Raw genomic sequence first — 26422 nt, forward strand, 5'->3', positions numbered from 1 at the left:
CGTCCTAGACTCTTCCCAAAGTGGTAAACAAACTTTCTACACCTAACTAGTCAAGTCCTCTAAGAACCATGTATGTTTCAATAAGGTCACTTTATTGCATGAACCCTGCCAGGATCTCATGCGTCAATAAAATTACAGAGGAACCTCGATTATTTGAATTTCAGATTATCCAAACAAGATTGCAAGGTCCTGATGCTTGGCTAAACTGTGTTATCCGGCAGTCGATTATCTGAACAAAATACTCCCCGCCCAAGTCGTTCAGATAATTGAGGTTCTTCTTTATACATTATTCTTCTAAACTTTTGAAGATAATGCCCCAGGCTCTATCTAACCTTTCCTTATAAAAAGCCCCACAACTACACTCCTGCTGCCATATCCCCAATCTCCATGTACCAACTGAGTGAACAGACTCTACTGCTTCTAATAGATTTGTATACTTTCTTAAACAAGGAGACCAAAACTATACACAGCTCTCCCAGATGCTATCTCAACAGCACCCTATACAACCACAGCAAACAGTGTTCCTTTTATCTTCCATTTCTCTTGTAATAAACAACATTCCATTGTCACTCAGTTTGATGTGCAGTGAACGTGTACTAATCAAAGCGAGTAAATGTAATGGAAAGGAAGTTACTGCATACATATCATGTAATTCATGCTTAAGTCTTTCCTAATTGCTACTAGATCCGGCAGATCTCTCTTATTCATTGCTATCAACTATCTTACTCCTCACTTAGGAGCTACATACATACCAGAAAGGTATTCCCACAATGTCCACACACTACACGTGTACCTTCCGGTTGTACTGGTAAGGCAGGCTGAGCAGGTTGTTCCTCTGGGATCAGCATCACTGGACCCAAATTAATTATGCGTCTACTGTGGGAAAACAAAATCTGCATTAGAGTTGATATTTATACTAATCTTTAAGATTAACCACTGAAAACATTTCTCATTGTTTATCAGCATTTTCTGAAGTTAGTTCCACTGGTGATGTAAAGAATGAGGTTCTTCCAGATAAAATCTCAAACCCCAACCTGATGTCATTCAGTTCAATAATAAATAAATTGTTAAAATTTGCTTCAATATGGATTTCCTTACTGGTGAAAAATCTATGTCAGCCACAGATTCACTACCCTCTGAAAAGAAATTCTTCCTCATCTCGCTCTTTAAATGCGCAACCTCTTGCTTGGAGATTATGCCCTCTGGTCCTTGACTCTTCCCAAAGTAGAAAACAACCTTTCTGCACCTACCTAGTCAAGTCCCCTAAGAATCTGTATTCTAATGCTATATTTATAATTAAACATTAAGTTTTTCCAGCTTAACGCAGAACATTACAGTGCTGTACAGGCCCTTCGGCCTTCAATGTTGCGCTGACAAGATTAATACTTAAAATCATCTCTTTTGCATATGGAATAGGCACAGTATCACCTGCAGTACCTTCTGTGGAATACAGGCATCTCACTGCTAATATTGAAACGTTAGCAAAGAACAAGGAATATACAAGGAGAAGGCCACTCAGCCTGTCAAGTTTGCTCCACCGTTCAATATGATCACGAATGATCATCCACTTCACTACTTTTCTCCCCCACTCTATCCCCATAACCCTTGATGTCATTAGTATTTAGAAAATCTGTCAAACTCCATCTTAAAAAGGTGTCTTGTAAGGCAAAGTTAGATAGTCTAGGAGGAATGGATGTATAGATTATTTCTTAAATGATAAGAAATTAGTAAGTCTAGATATACAAATGGACCATACAGTTCTCGCTAATAAATCATGAAGGCCAACCCACAGGTGCAATTAGGAAGGCTAGTGGTATGTCAGCCTTTGTCACAAGGAGAAAGTGAGGATTGCAGATGCTAGAGATCAGAGTTGAAAAGCATGGCGCTGGAAAAACCAGCAGGTCAGGCAGCATCTGAGGAGCAGGAGAATCAACATATCGGGCAGACTAGGCTCAAGTGTGCTGGAATTAGAAGAGTAAAAATGCCACTTAATAGAAATAGGAGATCCTGAGGGACTTTGACAGAGTAGATTCAAACATAAGGTTTCATCTTATGGAAGAATCTACTACTAGAGTCACTATTTAAAAATCAGGGACTGCCTATTTAAAACAGAGATTAGGCTTTTTGTTTTTTTGAGTGTAGAGTGTTTGAAACTGAAAGGTTGGTGGAAACAGAATCCCCGAATATTTTAAAGACAGAAGTAGATAGATTTTTGCTAAGCCAGGAGGCTGAACAGTTATCAGAAATAGGCTGGAATGGGGATTGGAGATTGGAGATTACAGGCAGATCTGCCATGATCTCAGTAAGTGATGGAGGAGGCTCAAAGTGTTTAAAGGCCTACGCCTGCTACTAATTTGCATATTTGTAGGTTAGCAGCACACCATCCTGACTTAGAACTTTATTGCTGTTCCATCAGCATCACTGGGTCAAAGATCTTGGATCTCTCTTCCTAATAGCACTGAAAGCGTAGCCACATCAAATGGATCGCAGTGGTTCAGAAAGTTGGTTCAACACTTTCTCCAGTGCAATTTGCAAAGATGAACAAATGTTGGCCTTGTAGGCAATGCTTGCACACCATGAAAGAATAATTAAATAAAAAGTTAATTTCTGCTCAACACCTTTCCCCAGAATACGTATGGGAAATTCCCCTGTCATTTCCTATTGCTTAATTGACGTTCCACGAGTATTCAAAATTAATTAGCCGGTTGAAATACTTCTACTAGCATAACTTCTAACAGCTCATTCTGGCAATGATATTTTCTGTAAAGGACATTTTGAAATATGGTACTATTATACAAGTACAAGATAGTGAAACAATGGGCAGTTTAAAGATCGTAGACAGCTGCAAATGTCAGTAATCTCATGGGAGGATACCTGCATATTCCAATAGGTGTGCTGGAAGCATATTCTAATAACTGCGCTGGAAATTTCCTCAGCTATTCCCCATATCACATAAAGCAGCATGGTGGCTCAGTGGTTAGCACTGTTGCCTCACAGCGCCAGGCACCCTGGTTTGATTCCAGCCTTGGGCGACTGTCTGTGTGGAGTTTGCACATTCTCCCCGTGTCTGCGTGGGTTTCCTCTGGATGCTCCAGTTTCCTCCCACAGTCCAAAGATGTGCAGGTCAGGTGAACTGGCAATGCTAAATTGTCTATAGTGTTCAGGGCCGTGCAGGTTAGGTGCATTAGTCAGGGGTAAAATGTAGAGTAACAGGGTAGGGGAATGAGTCTGGGTGGGTTACTCTTCGGAGGGTCCGTGTGACTTGTTGGGCCGAAGGGTCGGTTTCCACACTCTAGGAATTCTATGATATTATGAACTTGACCAGAAAACCCCAGAGCGATACATAAATAGAAATGACAATAGCCTTTGATCTAAGTCATAGATTGTCAAAATGGGTTAATGAAGAGTACATAAAGCCCTAATGACAGAATTAAATTCCTGAAACTAAAATACAACAAATTCATACCAACCAGTTAGGCCTTGGACACCCAATGCGTCGTGATGTGTCCTTACAAATAAGGAGACAATTGCAAGGACATCGTACGTACTTCTTTCCTGCTGGAGGATTTTTGATTGGCTGAAATAAAATATCATTTGATTACAAGACATATTTTCCAAAAATTAACATTTCTTCTTTGCAGGTACCTTCCACAAATATCTTAAAATACAAATGATGCAAGTTACGAATTTTACAAAGCTGGTTTAGGTTCAAGTAATGCTGTACAAAATGTAAAATACATAATTCATCAGAATCCTGAAAAACACGGTAGTTATTCCTATGGAAATACTGGCAATCTAAACATTGTGTTGGTCATTTCCTTAGGAACACAGAAACTGTCTATCCATTACTTAGTTTGCGACCTAATTTGATTTTGGTTCCCTTTATGTTGTACCCTTAAATAACTGGGTAATAGTCATCGAAACTAAAAATTTATAGTCAATCTAGCATCGAATACTTTGTGAAGAAGAGGCCCACATTTTTATCACACCATGTACAAACATTTCATTCCTGGAAAGTCTGTTTTAAATAGACTATGTCCTTTTTTCCTTATTCTCCCAACTCACAAAAAAAGCCTCTAACTGTTCTCTTAACATCTTAAACTTTGATCAAATCATCCCAGAACCGCTAAATTCCAAGCACAATTTCCATTCCCTTTCTTTGTAATCCTCTTGCTATCAAGGCCAATTTTCATTAACTTTTTTTGTACTTTGCTGTACCTGTTCCTGGCATTTTAATGAAATGAATACTTGGATCCCAAGTACTTAGGGCGGCACGGTGGCTCAGTGGTTAGCACTGCAGCCTCACAGCACTAGGGACCTGGGTTTGATTCCAGCCTCAGGCAACTGTTTGTGTGGGTTTCCTCCCACTTTCCAAAGATGTGCAGATCATGAAGATTGGCCACGCTAAAATGCCCATAGTGTTAAGTGTATTAGTCAGAGGGAAATGGACCTGGGTGAGTTACTCTTCAGAGGGTTGGTGTGAACTTGTTGGGCTGAAATGCCCGTTTTCACACTGTAGGGAATCTAATCTACTTTTGAACCTCTTGTTTCTATTTAGGAAGTTCTTTGGTTCAGCTTTTGAATATGCAAAATCAATATTCTCATTTGTCTACAATGAAATCCATTACCATAGTTTTGCGATCTACTTGATTTAGTGATATCTATTTATATCTTTATGCCTTCATAAACATTGCTTGCATACTGCCTTTGTGGCATTGACACATCTGTGGCTTTCTATTCCCTTGTGTTACTCATTAGTAAATGCATGGTGAAGGCCTCAGCAGACCTTCATACAACATCACAAGTGACATCCTGCTAACTGATGACTTGGTGAGGCCAAATTATTCAAAAAATTTAAGAAATGGCTCAAACCAGCCAGGATCATAAAAGTGAACAACGTTTCCCTCCAAAATTCTGATATTTTACTCAATACTTTTCACTAAACATACAAAATGGTTTAATAATAACTGCTGACCAACTGAGAACTGCAATTGGACTACACTGTTGAGTGAAGCAAAGGGAAAAATAGCAGGAACACTGGCAATAATTTGAAATTCCTCCCGGCCACAGCAAAGGTACCAGGTAACTGGAGGACAATCAATGTGATACTGTCATTCAAGAAGGGAGAAAGAGATAAAGCCGAAAACTACAGGCCAGTCAGTCTAACTTTAACAGTTGGAAAACTAATGGAAACAAGTCTAAGGGGCATAATTAATTTGCACTTGGAACAGGCAGGAATTAATCAAGAACAATCAGCATAGTTTTGTTAAGGGAAGGTCATGTTTGAAAAATTCAGATTGGTCAAAGTGGCAATCAGGTATGTAGGTGAGGGTAACACATTTGATGAAGTCTACATGGAATTCAGCAGGACTTTTGATAAGATCTCACATGGGAGACTGGTAATGAAGGTAAGAGCTCGTGGGATCCAAGGAAATTTGATTAATTGGATCCAGAATTGGCTGAGTGACAGGAAGCAGAGCGTGATTTTTGTGACAGGAAGCCAGCATCCAGTGGGGTTCCGCAGGAATCAGTGCTGGAACCCTTGCTGTTTTTGGTATACTTAGTCTTTAGAAAATTGTTTAGACTTGAACGTAGGAGGTTTGATCAATAAATTTACAGATGATACAAACATTAGTGGGATGGTAAACAGTGAGAAGATGGCCTTTGATTATAGGAGGATATAGGTGAGTTGATGACAGTGACAAAATATCAAACTTGATAAGTCAGAGTTGCAAAGTCGATATTCTCATATCTGTCTATGACAAAATCCATTTTCCTGGGTAGGCCAACATATATGATGAATAGTAGGACCCTATAGTGTAGTGTTCAACACTGTACACAGTATTCCATCTGTGGTCTCACCAATGTTTTATCAAGTTGTAATAAGACTTCCTTTCTTTTATATTCTATCCTCCAGATAATGAAGGCAAGCATAATGACAAACACAGACTCAATAAGCCAAAGGACCTTTCTCTGTGATGTAGACCACTATGACTGAGTAATTGCCAGAAGAAATAACTCTGCAAGTTTTTTTGTTTCTAAACAGATAGACAAGAACAGGTGATGGACACCTAAAAAAATGTCTATATTCTTGCATCCTAACTGTAGATTATCCTGATCGGTTAATTCTAATTACTTTCATGACTTAAAAAAAGTTCTATGCTGAGAAAATGTAACAATTTAGAAGATTAAATTTATTATTTCATACCATGCTAACGAAGTACATAAATCTACTGTGTTTCCAAGGCAGAGATTAAATACCCAGTAAATTGACTATTTTCTACATCACAGACCAGGTCAAGAAACCAGAGAATTAATCCATGAATAAGCAAAGTTTTGAGTAATTATTGGTGTGGAATTTTAAAGAAATAAGATGAATGCAACGTTGACTGCAAAAAGCACAGGAAAGCATGGAGTACAAACACAACACATACTGCACTTTTCAAAAGTCATAGAATGTGGGCATCACCAGCTGGAGCAGCTTTTACTGCTTCTACCTAATTGTCTTTGTGATGGTGCTGGGATACCTTTATGAATTGCTGCAATCCCATGTGATGAAATTTCACCCACAGTACTGCAAGAGTTCCAGGATTTTGACCCAGCGAAGAAATGGCAATATACAGAGGAACCTCAATTTATCCTGCATTCGAATATCGGATTATCCGGCAAAATCGCAAGGTCCCAATGCTCGGCTAAACTATATTATTCAGCATTCGTTTATCCAAAATTCGATTCACCAAATGAAATACTCCCCGCTTGCGTACTTCGGATAATCGAGGTTCCTTTGTATTTCCAAGTCAGGATGGTTCGTGTCTTGGAGGGGAACTTACAGGTCATAATGTACCTGCTGCCTTTGCCCTAGATGGTACAAAAGTAGATTCAGATGGCGATTTGAGAAGCCATGGTGAATTATTGCAGTGCGTCTTGTAAATACTGTCACTATGCATCTGTGATGAAAAATTCGAATGTCAGAAGTAGTGGAGGTGGTGCCAATCAAGCAGGATATTTGTCCTGATATGTGTAAAGTTTCTCAAGTATTGTCAGGGTCGCATTGACTCAGGCAAACGAGGAGTGCTCCCTTAAATAACTGACTTGTGCTCTGTATGTACATGTAGGCAAGCTTTGGGGAGACAGAAGGCGAGTTCCTCACTGTCGAATTCCTGTCGTCTGACTGCTGTGTTTATTTGCTGATCCAATTCTGCATCTGGCCAATCTTCCTGATCAAGATTTTAAGTGTGGCAGATTCATTCAACAGCAAGATGCAATAGATTAGATTCTTTCATATTGAAGATGGGCATTGCTTGGTGTGAATGTTACTTGCCATTTTTCTGTCCCATTTGTCCAGATCTTCCAACATATGGGCATAATTGTTTCAGCATCTCCATCCCTTGGAAGTACAGAATTCCAAAGAGTCACCACACTGAGTGAAGAAATTCCTCCTCATATCAGTCTTAAATGGCCACCCTTATTCTGTGATGTTGTCCCCTGGTTCTAAACTCACATTGAAACATCTTAATTATAACCATCTGTCCTGCCCTGCAACAGCTCTCTAAGTTTCAAATAGATAAATTTTCACTGTTTGGAACCCTAGAGAATACGAACCGACCAGTTACTCATTCTTTCCTCATGAGACACTCTGCTATTACAGAAATTAGCTGAGTGAAACTCCGTTGCAGTCTCTCTAAGGCAAATATATGTTTCTTCAGATGAGGAGACCAAAACTGTACACAATACTCAAGGTGAAATCTCTGCTAGGATCTATTCAACTGCAGCAAGACATGCTTACTCCTGTACTCAAAACCCTTTACAATAAAGGCCAAGGTACCATTTGCCTTCCTAATTTCTTGCAACAGCTTTGTGATTGTTTTTAATGACTCACAAACAATGGCACGCTGCCCCTTTAGACAACAGAACTTCCCAAACTCTCTGTTACAACACGGGAACAGGTCCTTCAGCCCACAGTTACTGGTACCAACTAAAACAATGAGAAGAATGCATTATCTTGAGCAAGGTACAGTTTATTCCATGAAATCAATCAGGTAAATGTTACATTACTAAGGTAAACATTGTTTTGAAGGCTGCAGAGAGACCTGTGGATATTGGTCTTCACTCCTTGAGATCAGAACATGTTTTTACCTTATTCCTACTCAAGCCAATGTGACATCATTAGAATGGGTGGAGCTCAAATAAAAATAAAATACCACAGATACTGGAGATCTGAAATAAAAACAAAGTGCTAGAGAGACTCAGTAGATCTGTCAGCATCTGTGGAGAGAGAGAAGCAGAATTAACATTTTGAGTCCGAAATAAATTTTCTTCAGAACGAGACAGTAATCGTGACTAGTTCTGCTCATGTTTAGCCTGGTGCCATGAGACTTCATAGGGTCTGGAGTCAACGTTGCCAACAATTAACATTAACAGCTGTATATAGAGAAACGGCAATTTGCAAGGGAGAGGAGCGGCAAAGCCAGACCCCAAATCCTACCGTTTAACCAGTTTTCAGGGAATGAGGACAAACCTCAAATCCCACTTTCAGGCATTGCAGAAAAAGCATTAACAAATACATACAATCTAGTCCAGTTAGATAAGAAACAGAGCATAAAATATAGATCTCCCCCAGCAACCCACCCATCCATCCCACCTTCAGGCTACTTTAAGACAGCCCACCCTTACGCCCCTTCCAGCTCTCAGTCCGCCCATGCCCCTTCTGGCTCTCGATCCAACCTAATACACCTTGAAGACAGCCCGCCCCAGTACCTGTCCGGGGTGATAGCGCTGAGAATGGCCTACCCACCATCCAGCTCTCGGTCTGCCCCTACATACCAATCGGGCTTTCACCCCCCATGCTCCATTTGGCCCGTGGACTGCCCTGACACATCTTCTAGCTAGCTCTAGGACAGCCTGCCCCCTTCCCTGGGATGACAGCGCACAGGGCAGCCCACAAGCCTTCCGGATCTCGGCCTGCCCCATGCAGCTTCTGGCTCTCAGCCACTCCAACACACCTTCTGACCACCTCTAGGACAGCCCGTCCTGATTGCCCCTTCTCAAGACGACAGTGTTCAGAACAGCCTACCCACCCACTGGCTGTCAGGGTGACAGCTTTCAGGATGACCTATGTGCCTCCCAGCTCAGGTGAGGCCTGCCAAACCCTGGGACACACAAGACAGTGCAGGTGATAAACCTAACAAGCAACAAGACAGAGTCAATTATCAACAAACAGAGTCACTTCTGGTACAGAGTTCATTAGCATAAACAGTTCTCTTCAAAATGTAGAGTCCATTCCCAGAAACAGAATCCACTCCAAACTGCAGAATCCATTTCCAAAAATAGAGAGCACAACCAAGGGCAGAGTCCACTCCTGAAGGCAGCAAATGCACACCCAACAGCGCTTGCACACGCACGCACGCGCACACACACACAGTTCAATCTCCATAGAGGCCTGGCCCATCCATAAAGAACCAGGACTACGCTCAGGAGCGCAGTACATTGTAAAAGTGTAGTTAGCTCACAGGGGTTTGGTCCACTCCCAAACTCCAGGACACAGCAAATGCTCACTTCCCAGCATACACACAGGTGTTAGTCTTTACAGAGGCTTAGTCCACCGACAAAGGGCCAGGCCTATCCACAGAAACAGCTCATCTGAAAAGATGCATTTTCTCAGTGGCTCAGTCCAAACACCAAAAAAGTGAAAATACATTCAAGAACAAAGAAAACCAAAATCAAGTGCTAAGCCTTGCCACAAAATCAACATTGTCCTTTTCTCAAAGTAAAAGAGAAAAGAGTAACATACAGGCTGTAACCAGTCAGTGAAACAACAGTTCCCTAATGAAAAACGAGTTACACCTGAAACACTGACTGGGTAGATCAGGCAGTTTCGAAATCAGTCCTCACTAAAAAAGGAATACCAGTTAACAAACTGGCTACATAATTCAGCCAGTTCAGGAATCAGATGTCTCCCAAAAAAAGCAGAAACCAACTGCGACAAGAATACACTGACTGTGACCCAGCCAGCATACAGTCAGTACCTAAACTGAAGAGACTCTAGATCTCCTGGTAATATTTTTTATTTTATTAAACAATACAGTTTACAAAACAGTTAACATTAACAGCTATATACAAAGAAACAGCAATTTTACAATGGATTAGAGCAGCAAATCCAGGCCCCAAACCCGACCATTGAACCAGTTTTCAGGGAAATGAGGACATATCTCAAATGCCAGTTTCAGTCATCGCAAAACAGTAACAATGATAATACATATAAAACAGTCCAATTACAACAAAAACAACGCATAAAATACAGACCCTACCAAAAACCCACCTGTCCCTTCCACCTTCTGGCCACTAAGGCAGCCTGCCTCTATGTCCCATCCGGCTCACACCAAGACATCGTAGGTGATAAACCCAACAAGCAACAAGACAGAATCAATTACCAACAAACAGCGACCTTTCTAGTACACAGAGACCATAACCATAAATAGTTCTCTTCCAAATGTAGAGTCCATTTCCAGAAACAGAGTCCACTCCAAATATACAAAGTACATTGTCAGAAATAGAGTCCACTCCAAACTGCAGAGTCCATTGCTAAAAACAGAGTCCACAACTGACAGCAGAGTCCATTCCTAAAGGCAGCAAATGCACACCCCACAGCACACAGATGTTCAGTCTCCATAGAGACCTGGCCCATGCATAGAGAACCAGGCCCAAAAACAGGAACACTACATTGTAAAGGTGTATTTAACTCCCAGGGATTTGGTCCACTCCCGAAGGCAGGGTCTACTCACAAACTCCAAATAACATCACTAAATCTTTTACATTAATTTAAGGGTTGACTGTGCATCGGTTTAACATCTATTTCAACGTGTAGTGTACCGTTCTTTCAGTACTCAATTCAAGTGTTAATTTAGGTGATGTGCTCAGATCTTCTTACCCAGCAGTGAGAATGTGAATACTGCAACTGACAACTTGGAAATATTCTCGGAGCTTTGATCCGCTAACATGGGATTTCCATTGTCCTTCTATTTTAAGTGGTTTCTGTTCAATAGTTTAACAGTAATTTTAGGGTTTACCCTCTTGTTCTGCGCATCCTCTTCAAATGCAATGGTTTGTGTTTATTTCCACTAACAAATATTGTAATTACCCTATACATCTGAATCTTCTTCACTCAACAGAATGGAAGACTTGTCTGTGCATCCTGTGATCAATTTTTCACCTTAAACACACCTGTATTGATGTACTTTTAAACAAAAATCTGTATTGCACCCACTCCAAAATAACCATATCCTGTCTGAGATGCCTTGCCTAGAAACTGAAAGCAGTACATCAGATACTGGTCAACCAACGTATTAGGTCCTTACAATTTCTTCCTGTATTCCAATCCCCCAGAAATAAAGAACAGCAGTTCATTAGGAACTTCACATTTTTTGTACCAGTCTCCTATATATTTACATCGCCCTTTAAATCTCTCCATTCTTTCACAGTTTCTAATATTCTCTAGGTTAGAAAAAATACTCAGACACATCTTTATTACACCCAAAGTAATTTGTACCTTCCTGTTCCTACCTACATTACTTGGTAGACCACCAAAATGAAAGCCATGAACCAACTTGAACAAACAATTCTCTATTTCTTCATGAAATGGCTAACTTCAATATTACTCCTTGGAAAGAATCAGTCAGGCCCAAGAGTAAATTGAAGAAAGTAGTGATAAAGAGGGAAAGAGGCTGTGTATATTCGTGTGTGTTTTTATCCAAGCCATGTAGGTACAACTTAAATTCAATTTGTAACTAACTAATAACTGCAGATGAAAATATTGCTCCATAAACAGTATTTTCTTAATTGTGTCAATGTGGTAAAATGATCACAAATCAAAAGAAATTGAATAATCAGTACATTTATCCTAACTTCAAAAAGCTTGCTGGTGTACATAATCTTACAAGGACACTAGATGTGCGTTACTAGTTACTCTCAGATTCAGCTGTCAAATTTTATAAGAGTTCAAACAAAATGGGAACTGATAGACAAGAGAAAATGTTTGTGTTGACAGATGGTACTTTGATTCATCCATGCAATTCTTTGCCATTTCGGAACTCTCACGTTCCAAACTGAAATCATGTCTTTGCTTGAAAGAAATGCAAAAAACAAACAGCAAATAAAACTTCTCGATGGTTCAAAGTAAACTGGGTGTTCAGCTGTATCCACCTTGTATCCAGAACATCTCTTTTCTAAAGGGAGAGCTGACATGCAGAAATAAACTGTGGGTTCATTTCAGTATGAATCCTAAGGAATTGCAGCAACAATTCTTTTGTACAATAAAACGCTGTAACCTTGAATCATGATTTGTAGTCATGGGATCCAAACAACGGAAATGATGAATTGATTGGATTATGGGCGTTAAAGTTTTTTATATACACTTAATGACAGGCCATTAGAAAATCAATGGGAATACCCGGGTACAGAGAATTCGAGCTGAAAATGTGTTGCTGGAAAAGCGCAGGTCAGACAGCATCCAAGGAGCAGGAGAATCGACGTTTTGGGCATGAGCCCTTCTTCAGCCCTTCGGGCTCATGCCTGAAACGTCGATTCTCCTGCTCCTTGGATGCTGCCTGACCTGCTGCGCTTTTCCAGCAACACATTTTCAACTCTGATCTCCAGCATCTGCAGTCCTCACTTTCTCCTACAGAGAATGCGAGTGTAGAATTGTACAGCATTACTTCAACACCAATTTACTCAATATTGCTAAAACAAGAATATTAATCTTAATATTTTTCATGGTGTACAGGAAAAAAAATCACTTTTGAATGTGCAAATGTAAATTATGTTCAGTACCTTTACAAAAGAAAAATGAAGAACTATACATATACAAGGGAAGCTACTCTTTATTATGTGCTACCTGTGAGTCATTGATTTATATAATATTTACATATTCTTACCGTGGCTTCATTACAAATGGTGCATTTAACAACATGCTGGTGGAGCTTGCCCTCCAAGTTAATCAGGGATTGGCACACACGACAGTTTATTACTGGCACTCCTCCAACGTCAGGACTAGCCACTGGGCTGTAAGGAGGTGGGAGCTCTCCTGTGAAGAAAACCACCAACCACAAAATTTTACGAAGCTTCAAAATAAATATCATTTAACAACAGTTACAGGTTCACACAATGGATCAGTGGATAAATGTTAATTAAATTGTGCACCAGGTTAAAAAAAAAGTACAATGTTTGATCCCTAGGCTGATCAAATGTTGGGATAACAGCGTCGCAGTACATTCTTGAGCTAAGGAGAGAAATTCATGCTCATCAGATTAGATTAGATTAGATTAGATTACTTACAGTGTGGAAACAGGCCCTTCGGCTCAACAAGTCCACACCAACCCGCCGAAGCGTAACCCACCCAGACCCATTCTCCTACATTTACCCCTTCACCTAACACTACGGGCAATTTAGCATGGCCAATTCACCTAATCCCTGCACATTTTTGGATTGTGGGAGGAAACCGGAGCACCCGGAGGAAACCCACGCAGACACGGGGAGAATGTGCAAACTCCACACAGAGAGTCGCCTGAGGCGGGAATTGAACCCGGGTCTCTGGCGCTGTGAGGCAGCAGTGCTAACCACTGTGCTACCGTGCCGCCCTCATCGTGTCAACTTATCCATTTCTCAAAGTGTGTTTATGGATGCTGTTAAGAACAACAACAGACTTAGGTCAGCACCCTCATTCTCCATGGTATAGGCAGTCTGCCAGTGCTCTTCCTATATGATTATTATCCCATTAGGAGACTTTGGAAATTATGCGAAATCATTTCTGTGAAGAACTTTTCTTTTATTTTTGGACCAGCAAAGAGACATATAAACTTTCTGATAAATTAGCAGCTATTCATTCCCCCAGACGGGCCTTTAACCACTCCTGTATCTGTCCAACTGTTTCAAAGAATTCCTACAGTGTGGAAACAGACCTTTGGCCCAACAAGCCCATACCAACCCTCCGAAGAGTAATCCACCCAGACCCATTCCTCTACATTTACCCCAGACTAATGCACCTCACCTACACATCCCTGAACACTTTGGGCAATTTAGCATGGCCAAGTCACCTGACCTGCACATCTCGGATTGTGGGAGGAAACCAGACATCTGGAGGAAACCCAAGCAGACATGGGGAGAATGTGCAAACTCCACACAATTGCCCGAGGCTGGAGTCGAACCCCGGTACCTGGCGCTGTGAGGCAACAGTGCTAACCACTGAGCCACCGTGCCGTTCTCTCTCTCTTTGGGTTCTATCTCCACCTATCATTTACTCTCCCCCCCAACCCCATCTTCTGTATAAAACCCACCCTTTTCCAAGCTACGTTCAGAAGGATCACTGGACACAAAACATTAATTCTGCTTTCCCTCCACTGGTACTGCCTAATCTGCTGAGATTTTCCAGCAATTTCTGTTTTTGTTTCAAACTTTATGACTTACTTTGTAATAATTCGGCAGGATCCATATTGTTAAGATTGAAATATTGTTAGATTGCAGCAAAGCTATCAGAAGAGAAACATAGTCTCCTCAAATTTTGGTGAGCACAATGATAGAAGACAGTACTTTCCTAGGAGCAGTTGTTTATATGTCCTCAATTTTGCTAAGAAGATACCCATAAGTTTGATTCAACACACAATGTCAGCACTTACTGATAATCAACTTCTTGCAATAGGGGACATTGGGAGGATGAACCTTGCCACAGAAAGAACTGTGTCAGATAGTATAATGAAAGCATTTATATGCAGAAGGTTGAAAGATTGCACAGAGATGGGAGCCCAAACAGAAGGAAAAAAATCCAGTGGAACAAAACAGTGCCAGAAACTCAAAACCAGGTTCTCAACAGATGGGTAAACTCTTAAGAATATCAGTAATTAAAGAAAAAAAAACCAGGAAATTGAAATTATAATGAAAAACTTATAGCAGGTAGAAATCTCTAGCCCAATGTGATATACCTTGGTATAGATCTTCCTTCCTGTCCTATGTCATGTTTACTTTGAGACTAGGAAACCTGGAATTTTTATGCATGCTCCCAGACGGGTTCTACTCTCTTGCCTTCATTGGCCCTGTAACTTATCAGTAAACGATTCACGATGCAATGCTGAAAAACTTTGCAATTAACAGTGATACAGCATAACTGGTTTGCTGACTTCTTCAGGTTGAACCCAAGGATACTCAGGAACAAGGTAATTCTAACGAGATGACTTAATGGTTTAATTTAATTTGTATTTGATAACATCTTGCCAAATGGGTTTAAATTAAGAACCTGAAGACTACTTCTGTCAAGTGTACTGATTTCATACGCACAACTATAAAATTCCACTAACGTGCACGGAAAGTCCTTTCAAACCAGGATGGACTATCCCAGATAACTTATTTCACAAACAAATAGAGTTGTTAACAAAGAAAGAAGAGACAAAGCGAGGTGATAAAAAGGGGTGTCTTGTAAGTGGTTGATTTCCCTGCAGAACAAAGGAGGCTTTGAAGAAGATTATACTATTTATTCAAAGTAAGGTTTAGGAATGCATTTCAAGTTAATCAGTATACCAATTTAACTGTCTTCTAAACAAACCAGGTTGTCAGGAGATTCTTACAAGATTGACATTGGTTCTGATAACATGCAAAACAAAAAGTTTGTGAATGCCATCTGAACTCTCACTTTCTTCTTGGTCTTTATTCTGCAAAGTATATTTATACCATCTTCCTTTCTTTACTTTGTTAAAACTGGTGATTAACAATTTAATGTGTCACGTGATGGTTACAATAATTCAGTTAAAAGCTTGACAATAGTGTATGAAGGTAATTAAGGGTTACAGCCAAAATCAGCACTCCACATCTGATCACTGGACTGCTATTCACAGTACAGGAAGTACAGCTAAATATTAGATTGATAATCTGCAAAATATATGCCCAAATGCCTTCAGAGTTAGATCAGAATTACAAGACTTTTCCTCTCAAAGTGTAATGATCAATATAAGTTGAGAAAACTAGGGTGCTCTATTTTCTTTTGTATCATGTTAGCATCACCAGCAAGGCCACAGCTGCTTGTGCTGAATTGCCCTCAAGAAGGTGGTAGTGAGCTACTTTCATGAACTATGTTAAAAAAAATCACACAATACAGGTTCTCGTCCAACAGGTTTACTTGGAAGCCCTAGCTTTTTGAGACCTGCTCCTTCATGAACCACTTTCTGGTCCAAATTCTGAAGAAAGATCCACAAGGCCATTAGCGAGGGAGTTCCAGGATTTTGATGTAGTAACAGCAAAGGAATTTAAGAACATCAGATCACACACAGTCCTTCCAGCCTGCTCCACCATTCGATAAAATCATGGCTGATCATCTACTTCAGCACCATTTCCTGCACTCTGTATTTCTTCATATTTTGAGTATTTAGAAATCTTCAACATATTCAATGATTGAAGCTTATAGAGACCTCTGAGGCAGAGAACTGCAAAGATTCATCCTTTACCTTGAAAAACATTTTTCTTCATCTCAGTTCAAAAATGGCCTCTTATTCTAAAACAGTGTCCCTTGGTTACCCTGTTCTGAAGGAGGGTCACTGGGCCTGCAACTTTAACTCTGCTTTCTCTCCACACATACTACCAGATATGTTGAGTTTCTCTAGCAATTTCTGTTTTTGTTTCAGATTTCCAGCATCCACAGTTCTTGATTTTATTTCATGGCTTTAGCCTAGCTAACAAGAGAAAATATCCTTCCTGCTTGTACTCAGTCAATCCCTGTAAGAATGTTGTACATTTGAGTGAGGTCACTCATTCTTCTAAACTTCACAGAATATAGGCACAGTCCAGTTAAACTTTCCTCATTTGACAATCTCTCCATTCAGGAATTAGCTTGGCAACCCTTTGCTGCACTCTCTCTATAGCAAGTATATTTTTCCTTAGCTAAGAAGACCTAAGCTACCCACAGTACTCCAAGTGCGGTCTTACCAAAGTTCAGTGTAATTACAAAGGTAACCCCACTTATATGGAAGAAGAGAAAGAGAAAGTGGGGAAATTAAAGATCCATAAACATAATATCAGTAGTAAAAAATATGGTACAAACTATACTAAAACAAGGTGATAACAGCACACTTAATGACAGAACTAAGCATCATACAACCTCCTTCATTTCCAAAGTAATCTTTGGATTTGAAACATTAACTTGATTTCTGTCTTCACAAGTGCTGCCTGACCTCCTGAGTTCCTTCTTTTTTGTGTTTTTATTTGGGCAGAATCAGATATAAATATTTGACAAACCTGGAGGATATAACGAGCAAAATAGATAAAGGGGAACATGTAGTATATTTAGACAACACACAATAAGTTTAAAGAAGTCAGTAAACAAAATTAGAGCATATGGAGTTTTGGGGGTGGGGGGGGCAGGGAATAATAGATTAGAAGCAAGTTAAGCTGGTAACAAGAATAAGGAAAGCTCTGAGGTAGATGAGAGACAGGAGAAAAAAAAGGGATGAGCTTAGAATGCCTAAAAAGAGGAATTATGTCAAAAAGACAAAAGTTAGGGGCACTCTATCCAAATGCTCCCAGCACTTACAATAAAATGAATGATCTAAAGTCACCAGTAGAATTAAATGGTTACGATATAATTGCCTTTACAGAAACATAGCAGCATGGCAACCAGGTTTGCAGAGTGAATATTCAACATATAGGAAGGACAGATAAGGAGGTGGAATTGCACTAATCTTCAGGGATCGGATCAGTGCATAAGTAAAGGAGGGTCTCAGATTGGAACAATATGTAGAATTTGTTTAGGTGGAGCTCAGAAACAGCAAGGGACAGCAGGCATTGGATGGAATTATGTCTAGAGTGGTAGAGTGGGCATTGTATACATCAAAAGAGTAGAGAAACATATATCATGAGGACTTCAAAATGTACAGGGACTGGGGAAACTAAAGCTGTGGTGGACAAGTTTCAGGAGTGTCTGAGGGATGGTTTTCTTCAGCTGGATGGTGTTGAGCTGAATAGGGGATAGGCTATTTTAAATCCAGTATCAGAGATGAAAAGAAGACTATGAATAAAATTGTAAAAGAATCTTTAGGGATGAGTGACCACAATATGATAAAGCATCACGTTATGTTTGAAAGTGACATAGCTCAATCTAAAGCAGGGCTGTTAAATTTGAATGAGGGAAATTGTGAAGGTATGAGGCATAAATTGGCTGAGCTGGATTAGGAAAATACATTAAAAGACATGATTGTATACAGGCAATGGACAGTCTTTAAATTAGGATTATTTCAAGGCCTCCAGCAACTAAACATTTCTTCAAGGTTCAAAATGGCAAAAGAATGCAATTTCCCAAAAAGCAAAAATGGACTGTAAAAACTTTTACAGTTACCTAAAAAGGAAATGTTTGGCTAAGACAAATGCCGGTCCATTAAAATCTCAGTTAGGAGAATTTACAATTCGAAAATAGACAAATGGCAGAGAAGCTAAATTATTATTTTATCTGTTTTCACAAAGGAAATGTGAGAAATCTCCCACAATTAGAGATCTAAGTGAATAGAGAGAATGACGAGTTGAAGGAAATTAGAAGGAGGCTGTACTAGAGAAATTAATGGAGCTAAAAGTTGACAAGTCCCCAGGACCTACTACTCTACATCCCAGGGCTTTGAAGGAACTGTCTATAGAGATCATCGATGCATTGGTAATTGCCTACCAAAATTCCTCAATTCTGGAACAATTACTGCAAATTAGAAGCTTGCAATTGTCACTCTACTATTTAATAAAAGAGCAAGGGATAAGAAAAGGGATGTGCAGACCCATCAGTAGTAGGGAAAGTTCTAAAAGCAATCTGAAAGGATATCATAAATGGATTTCGATAAAAATGATCTGATTTGGTGTACACAGCATGGATTGGCACATGGAAAATTGTCTTTGAAAATCTTGCTGGGCGTTGTTTTTTTGAGAATGTTACTAATAACTTTGATAAAGTAAATGTTATGGATGTAGTACTTTTGGACTTTCAGAAGGGTTTTGACAAGTTCCTCACAGGAGGCTGTTTAGAAAAAACCTAAAGCGTATGGGATAGAAAACAGTGTACTGGTTGGGATTAATGATTTGCGAACAGACAGAAAACAGTATGAATCTATGGGTCACTCTTATATTGACAGGCTGTGACGAGGGGGACACCGCAACAATCAATCCTTGGAACCAAGCTGTTCACACTATATACGATGATTCTTGGGGGGGGGGGGGGGTGGTGGTGGTTCAAAGAGGGTAATGTAATATTTCCAAATTTGTAAATGATACAAAACTAAGCAGCAAATGTGAATGCTGAGGAAGGTACAAAATATTTTGAGAAGGCCATGAACAGACTTAGTGAAAGGACAAGAACATAAGAGATAAAATAAAATGTGGAAAAATGTGAGGTTATCCATTTTGATAGCTAAAACAGATTTGCAGAGTATTTCTTAAATGGAGAGAAGTTGGAAAGCGTAGATGTACAAAAGGACGTCAATGTCTTTGTCAATGAGCAGGTAGGTTCAGGAGCTATGAGGAAGACGAACGGAATGTTAGCCTTTATTGCTTGAGGAAGAGAGTGCGAGAGTGGTGAAATCTTGCTTCAATGGATAGGAGCTATAGGAATTGGACCTATAGTTTTGGCCTCCTTATCCCAAGAAGGATATTATCGCCATAAAGGGTCTGAAACCAAGGTTCACCAGACATGTTCCCAGGATGGGAGGCTTACCTTATGAAGAGGTTGGACAAACTAAGCATGTGTTGTCTGAAGTTTAGAATGATGAGAGGCGAAATTTACTAAAATCCCTCAGAATTTGCTATGTTTCAAGAAGATCATCTCTGATTCTTTGAAATTCCAGCGGATGCAGACCCAATCTGGTCAACCCTTCTTTCTAAGGTATACTATACTCTTCAAGCCAAGAGTAAGTTGTGGGAGCCTCCTCTGAACTGCTCCTAATACAATTATATCCTTGCTTCAGGAAACCAAAGTTGTACACTGTAAACCAGATACAGTCTCACCAACACCCTGCACAAGTCAAGCAAAATGTCTGAACGCTTATACTCCTTTCCCCTTGCAATAATGCCAATGTTCCATCTAGTTTCCTAACCACTTGCTGTACCAGTGGAGTTACTTTATGTTCTGCAGTCTTTCCCCATTAAATTGTATATTGCTTTCCTATTTTTCTGCCAAAGTGGAAAAGTTCACATTTTCTCACATCACATTCCATCTGTCAAATTTTTCCTCATTCACTTCAACAATCTGTATCCTTTTGTACCCACTTTATCTCTCTTGGCGTCATTGGCAAAATTTGCTTTCATTCATTCAGATCCTTCAACTAAGTCATTCATATTGGTCAGCTAAGTCCAAGAGGTGGGCCACAGGCCAGCATGTGGGATGGCAAAGAGTCCTGGTGTTTCAAAGATTTCTATCTCGCAGTTACAATCATCTTCTTCATGTCAAGTTGGATTTTAGTCACTGTAAGGTCTTTCCTTAGCCAGCAATGGCCTCGGAGGCATTCTTGATAAACTATGTTTCTCATTTTAACTTGAGCTCATGGTCAGATCTAAGTTATGGCCAACACCTTAAATCTAGGGCAGAATAGGTCAGTGTTACCTGAACGGCCATCCAAAGATAATTGGTGATTGCTTCTCAGCACAATTTAGAATCATACAGTCAAAGAGATGTACAGCACGTCCAGCTCAGCACGTCACTCCATGCCGAACAGATATCCCCATCATAATCTAGTACCATTTTCCAACACTTGGCCCACATCCGTCCAAACCCTTCCTATTCATATACCCATCCAGATACCTTATAAAATGTTGTAAATGTACCAGCCTCCACCACATCCTCTGGAAACTCATTCCACACACGCACCATCCTCTGCGTGAAAAAGTTGCCCCCAGGTCTCTTTTATATCTTTCCTCTCTCACCCTAAACCTATGCCCTCTAGATCTGGACTCCCCCAACCCAGGGAGAAAAGTCTTTGTCTACTTACCCTATCCATGCCCCACATGATTTTGTAAACCTCTATAAGGTCACTCATCAGCCTACGATCCTCCAGGGAAAACAGCCCCAGCCTGTTCAGCCTCTCCCTTTAGCTCAAATCCTCCAATCCTGGCAAAATCCTTGTAAATCCTTTCTGAACCCTTTCATGTTTCACAATATCCTTCCGAACTGCAAGCAATATTCCATAAGCGGCCTAACCAATGTCATGTACAGCCACGACATGATCTCCCAACTCCTGTACTCAATACTCTGACCAATAAAGGAAAGCATACCAAACGCCTTCTTCACTATCCTACCTACCTGTGACTCTACTTTCAAGGAGCTATGAACCTTCACTCCAAGGTCTCTTTGTTGATCAACAGTCCCTAGGATCTTACGATTAAATGTATAAGTTCTGCTAAGATTTGTTTTTCCAAAATGTAGCGCCTCGCATTTATTTAAATTAAACTCCATCTGCTACTCCTCAGCCTATTGGTCCATCTGAACAAGATCCCATTGTAATCGGAGGTAACCTTCTTCGCTGTCCACTACACCTCCAATTTTGGTGTCACCTGTAGACTTACTAACGATGTCTCCTACGTTCACATCCAAATCATTTAGATAAATGACAAAAAGTAGTGAACCCAGCACTGATCCTTGTGGCACTCCACTGGTCACAGACCTCCAGTCTGAAAAAGAACCCTCCACCACCCTCTGTCTTCTAACTTTGAACCAGTTCTGTTTTCAAATGGCTAATTCTTCCTTTATTCCATGAGCTTGAACCTTGCTAACCAGTGTCCCACGGGGAACCTTATCGAACACCTTACTGAAATCCATACAGATCATGTCCACTGCTCTGCCTTCATTAATCTTTTTTGTTACTACTTCTAAAAACTCAATCACGTTCGTGAGACATGATTTCCCATGCACAAAACCAATACTGACTATCCCTAATCAGTCCTTGCCTTTCCAAATATGTGTAAACCCTGTCCCTCAGGATTCCCTCCAACAACTTGTCCACCACTGACATCAGGCTCAACTCTCTATAGTTCCCTGGCTTTCCCTTACCGTCTTTCTTAAGCAGTGGCACCATGTTAGCCAAACTCCAGACTTCCAGCTCCTCACCTGTGACAATCGTTGATACATATATCTCAGCAAGGGCCCCAGCAATCACTTCCATAGCTTCCCATGGAGTTCTCTGGTACACCTGATCAGTTCCTGGGGAGTTATCGACTTTTAGCGTTTCAAGACATCCAGCACTTCCTCCTCTGTAATATGGACATTTTCAAGATGTCACCATCTATTTCCCTACACTCTATATCTTCAATGTCTTTCTTCACAGTAAACACTGATGCAAAATACTCGTTTAGTATCTCCCCCATTTTCTGCGGCTCCACACAAAGGCCGCCTTGCTGATCTTTGAGGGACCCTATTCTCTCCTTAGTTACCTTTTTGTCCTTAATGTGATGATAAAACCCCTTTGGATTCTCCTTAATTCTATTTGCCAAAGCTATGTCCCTTTTTTGCCCTCCTGATTTCCCTCTTAAGTATATCATCAAAATTAGCTTTCCTCCAATTTAGAACCTCAACTGTTAGATCTGGTCTATCCTTTTCCATCACTATTTTAAAACTAACAGAATTATGGTCGCTGGCCCCAAAGTGTTCCCCCACTGACACCTCAGTCCCTTACTCTGCCTTATTTCCCAAGAGTAGGTCAAGTTTTGCACCTTCTTGAGTCGGTGCATCCACATACCGAACAAGAAAATTTTCTTGTACACTTTTAAATTCCTCTCCATCAAAACCCTTAACATCATGGCTGTCCCAGCCTATGCTTCGAAAGTTAAAATCCCCTACCATAACCACCCCATTATTCTTACAGATAACTAAAGTCTCCTTCAAAATTGTTTCTCAATTTCCCACTGACTATTAGGGGTCTTTAATACAATTCCAATAAGGTGATAATCTCTTTCTTATTTCTCAGCTCCCCCCAAATAACATCCCTGGATGTATTTCCGGGAATATCCTCCCTCAGTACAGCTGTAATGCAATCGCTCATCAAAAATGCCACTCCCCTCCTCTCTTGCCTCCCTATCCTTCCTGTAGTATTTGTATCCTGGAACATTAAGCTGCCAATCCTGTCCATCCCGGAGCCATGTTTCTGTAACTGCTATGATAGCTCAGTCCCATGTTCCTAACCATGCCCTGAGTTCCCGGTTAGGCCTCTTGCATTGAAATAAATGCAGTTTGATTTATCAGTCCTATCTTCTTCTCTGCTTTGTCCCTGCCTGCCCTGACTGTTTGACTCGCTTCTGTTCTCAACTGTACTAGTTTTAAATTTATCTCTTTCCTCACTACCTCCCGAGCAGCTCTAGCAAATCTCCCTGCCAGTGTATTAGCCCCCTTCCAATTCAGATGCAATCCATCCTTCATGTACAGGTCACTTCTACCCCAAAAGAGATTCCAATGATCCACAAATGTGAATCCTTCTCTCATACACCAGCTTCTCAGCCATGCATTCATCTGCTCTATCCTCCTATTCCTACCCTCACTAGCTTGTAGCTCCAGGAGTAATGCAGGTATTACTATCCTCAATGACCTCCTTTTTAAATTCCTGCCTAACTTCTATATTCTCCCTACAGAATCTCATCCTTTTCCCTTCCTATGTCTTTGGTACCAATGTACAATCATCTCCTATTGGTCCCCTCCCATTTGAAAACATTCTTTGATTACTCCTTCTGTTGTTTTGCAGATTAATGAACAATATCTACAGCATTATTGTCAGGATATGATCAAGATCCATTTTCTTTAACTGTCGAGTGTATTCATTCACTTCTTGTCATATTAAAGGAGTTGATCTAGCTGAACAATGGCACTCAGCATAGTAAGGATCTCAGGAGAAGCATCAAACTATTTAACACTTTGGGGTATTTACCAACACTGCACCTTTATCTTCTGTATTGATATCTGTTCCCCAAAGTTCAGAATCAAAAAGTTTATCAATCTAACTCTTTTCATGAATTGCCTGATTATCCATCAACATGTAAAACTTGAAGATAAGGAGATAGAGCTAGAGAACCTTAACCCACTGGCTGACGGAGCTCGGGCTGTGCAGAAAACCTGTTGCTTTTGGCATTCAGAATAAACCCAACATTGTGATGTAGTCTCAACAGACTTGTGCCTCATTTTAACATACGTCTGATGTTGTTTCTGACGTACTGTTTCATATACTCTCTTGAACTGAATCAACCACATTGGCATGGAAATGATCACACATATATTTTTGTTTATTTAGCAAATGCCAATCTCCAGAGTCCAGCATTTGCTTCCGCACTGCACCAACTCTTGGGAGGTCAAAGAAGGCAATGACAGATGTTACATCGAGTCTACTAAGCCTGATGAAGGCTCCTCTCACAAGATACCCAAATTAGCAACTGAGGTACAAATTGCACGTTCATTGCAAACAGAGAAGAATGGAACAACAAGGCATGAAAGTGTAGCTACAGAGCATCTTTCCTGTATCACAACATGAGAGATGTTCAACCAGTACAGATCAAATGCAGATTTGTCAATCCAATGTTATGCAAGAAAGTGCATTTTTAACAAAATGACTAATGCTCTTAATGGGGCAAAATCTATGCTCACAATGGGAACTCTTCATCTGAAGGGTGTTCATTTTATACTGGAAACACCCGGTTATCTGAACCGGAGGCCAGCTTTCAGGCTCAAAAAGAAATCATGTCTCTATGATAATATCAGTCTCATTGGAAAGCTGTTCATTCCCTGGATAGGAAAAATCCTGTTTCCAGTATCTAACCCTTTCATTCATTAATTTCATGAAAATTGTAGGTGGAAGAGGTGGAATTGTAGGTGAAACATTATCCATGTAATGACATATTGCCACAGAATATGGAACTTTCAGCCAATGAAACCATACGTTTAGTACTGTACGACCTAACTTTCAGACACCCAGTTAGTGAACATGTCAAAAAGCAAATTGCTCCAGAGCAGGCAGCATGATTTCAGAAAAGGAAGGTCATGTTTAACTAGCCTGCTGGAAATGGTCCAGAAACCACTAACTATAACTTGCCGCTGCTTTGTTAGAGTCTGGGTTTTTACAGGGGGGGGAAGAGGCCCTTCAGTCCATTTTGTCCTTCCCAGTCATCAAACATCCATCTACTCGAATCCAACTTTCCAGCATTTGGCCCATAGTATGCTACAGCATTCCAACTGCTCATCTAAATACTTTCTTTAAATGGCTTGAGGGTTCCTGTCTCTACCACTATTTCAGGCAGTGAGATCCAGACACTTATGACTCTCTGGGTGAAAAGAATTTTCTTCAAATCCCCTGTAAGTGTCCTGCTGCTTAACTTAAAACCGTGCCCTTATGTATTGACCTGTCTATTGATGGGAAAACTCTCTCCCTATCTCCCCTATTGATGCCCGTCAGAACTGTGCACATCTCAATCTGAACTCCCCTTAACCTTCTCTGCTTGAAGGAAAACAACACCAGCCTCTCCAGTCTCTATTCATTGCTGGAATGCTCCAGCCCAGGCAACATCCCCTGGTGAACCCTTTCTGCACTCTTCTCACGCAATCACATCCTTCCTGTACTGTGATGACCAGAACTTTTTTTAGTACTCCAGCTGTGGTCTTAATAATGTTGCGTTCCATCATAAACTCCCTGCTCTTGCATTCAATATCTTGACTATTAAAGATAGTACACCTCACATTCCTTGACCACCTTATCTACCGGTCCTGCTGCCTTCAAGGATCTATGGACCTGCACACACCAGTCTCTCTGATCATTTGTACTTTCTAGGGTCTTACATTCAACATGTACTCCATTAGCTTGTTATATCACACCTTTCAGGATGAAATTCCATTTGCACTGATCTATGTCATCCTTTATTCTAAGGCTTTCTTCCTCACTATTTACCACATCACCAATTTTTGTGTTGTCAGTGACCTTGCTGATCATAGCTGACATCATTAATGTACACAAAACACAGCAAGGGACCCTGTACAAAAGCAAGCAGCAATGGATCATTTGTAACCTCAAAACATCAGGAGAACACCTCTGGAATTCTGCCTCTACCTTTTGTTCACTATGAAATCACATTAACTGCTCCAGCTGGAATGGTGAAGCATTGCTATGTCAATTTCTTCACCCCTTCCACTTTCCAATCAGGTTAAGTAAAAGGAGAAACTGAGCTTTCAGGCAGCCCTCCTGATCCTGTAAACTGTCTCTGTATTGAGAGTTTTAAGTGCTGCAGTTAGCTTTAACCTTTTCCCACACCAAGCAGGTTTGGTATAAGAGGATTGGCCTTTTTTTTAAAAAAAAAAGAGTTGCACTGGTTCACTAAGAAATATTGGCCAGGACACTGGGAAATTTCTCAGCTGTTCACGCAATCTTGGCAAAGGGTATTTTAATCTGAATAGGCTTAC

General features: G+C 40.4%; 1 protein-coding gene across 1 annotated transcript in view; it reads right to left on the reverse strand.

Moving 5' to 3' along the window:
* Nucleotides 1–26422, reverse strand: part of pip4p2 (phosphatidylinositol-4,5-bisphosphate 4-phosphatase 2) — an 87196-nt gene that overhangs the window by 45831 nt on the left and 14943 nt on the right. The window contains exons 2-4 of the mRNA XM_043688103.2: nt 12930–13078; nt 3471–3577; nt 753–876 (exon numbers count right to left, since the gene is read on the reverse strand). Coding sequence (XP_043544038.1) covers nt 753–876; nt 3471–3577; nt 12930–13078 — 380 coding nt within the window. The remainder of the gene's footprint in view (nt 1–752; nt 877–3470; nt 3578–12929; nt 13079–26422) is intronic.

The sequence above is a fragment of the Chiloscyllium plagiosum genome, unplaced genomic scaffold, assembly GCF_037043375.1.
Source record: "Chiloscyllium plagiosum isolate Xiang-an unplaced genomic scaffold, Cpla_swu_hap1 HiC_scaffold_4, whole genome shotgun sequence".
Taxonomy (NCBI): domain Eukaryota; kingdom Metazoa; phylum Chordata; class Chondrichthyes; order Orectolobiformes; family Hemiscylliidae; genus Chiloscyllium; species Chiloscyllium plagiosum.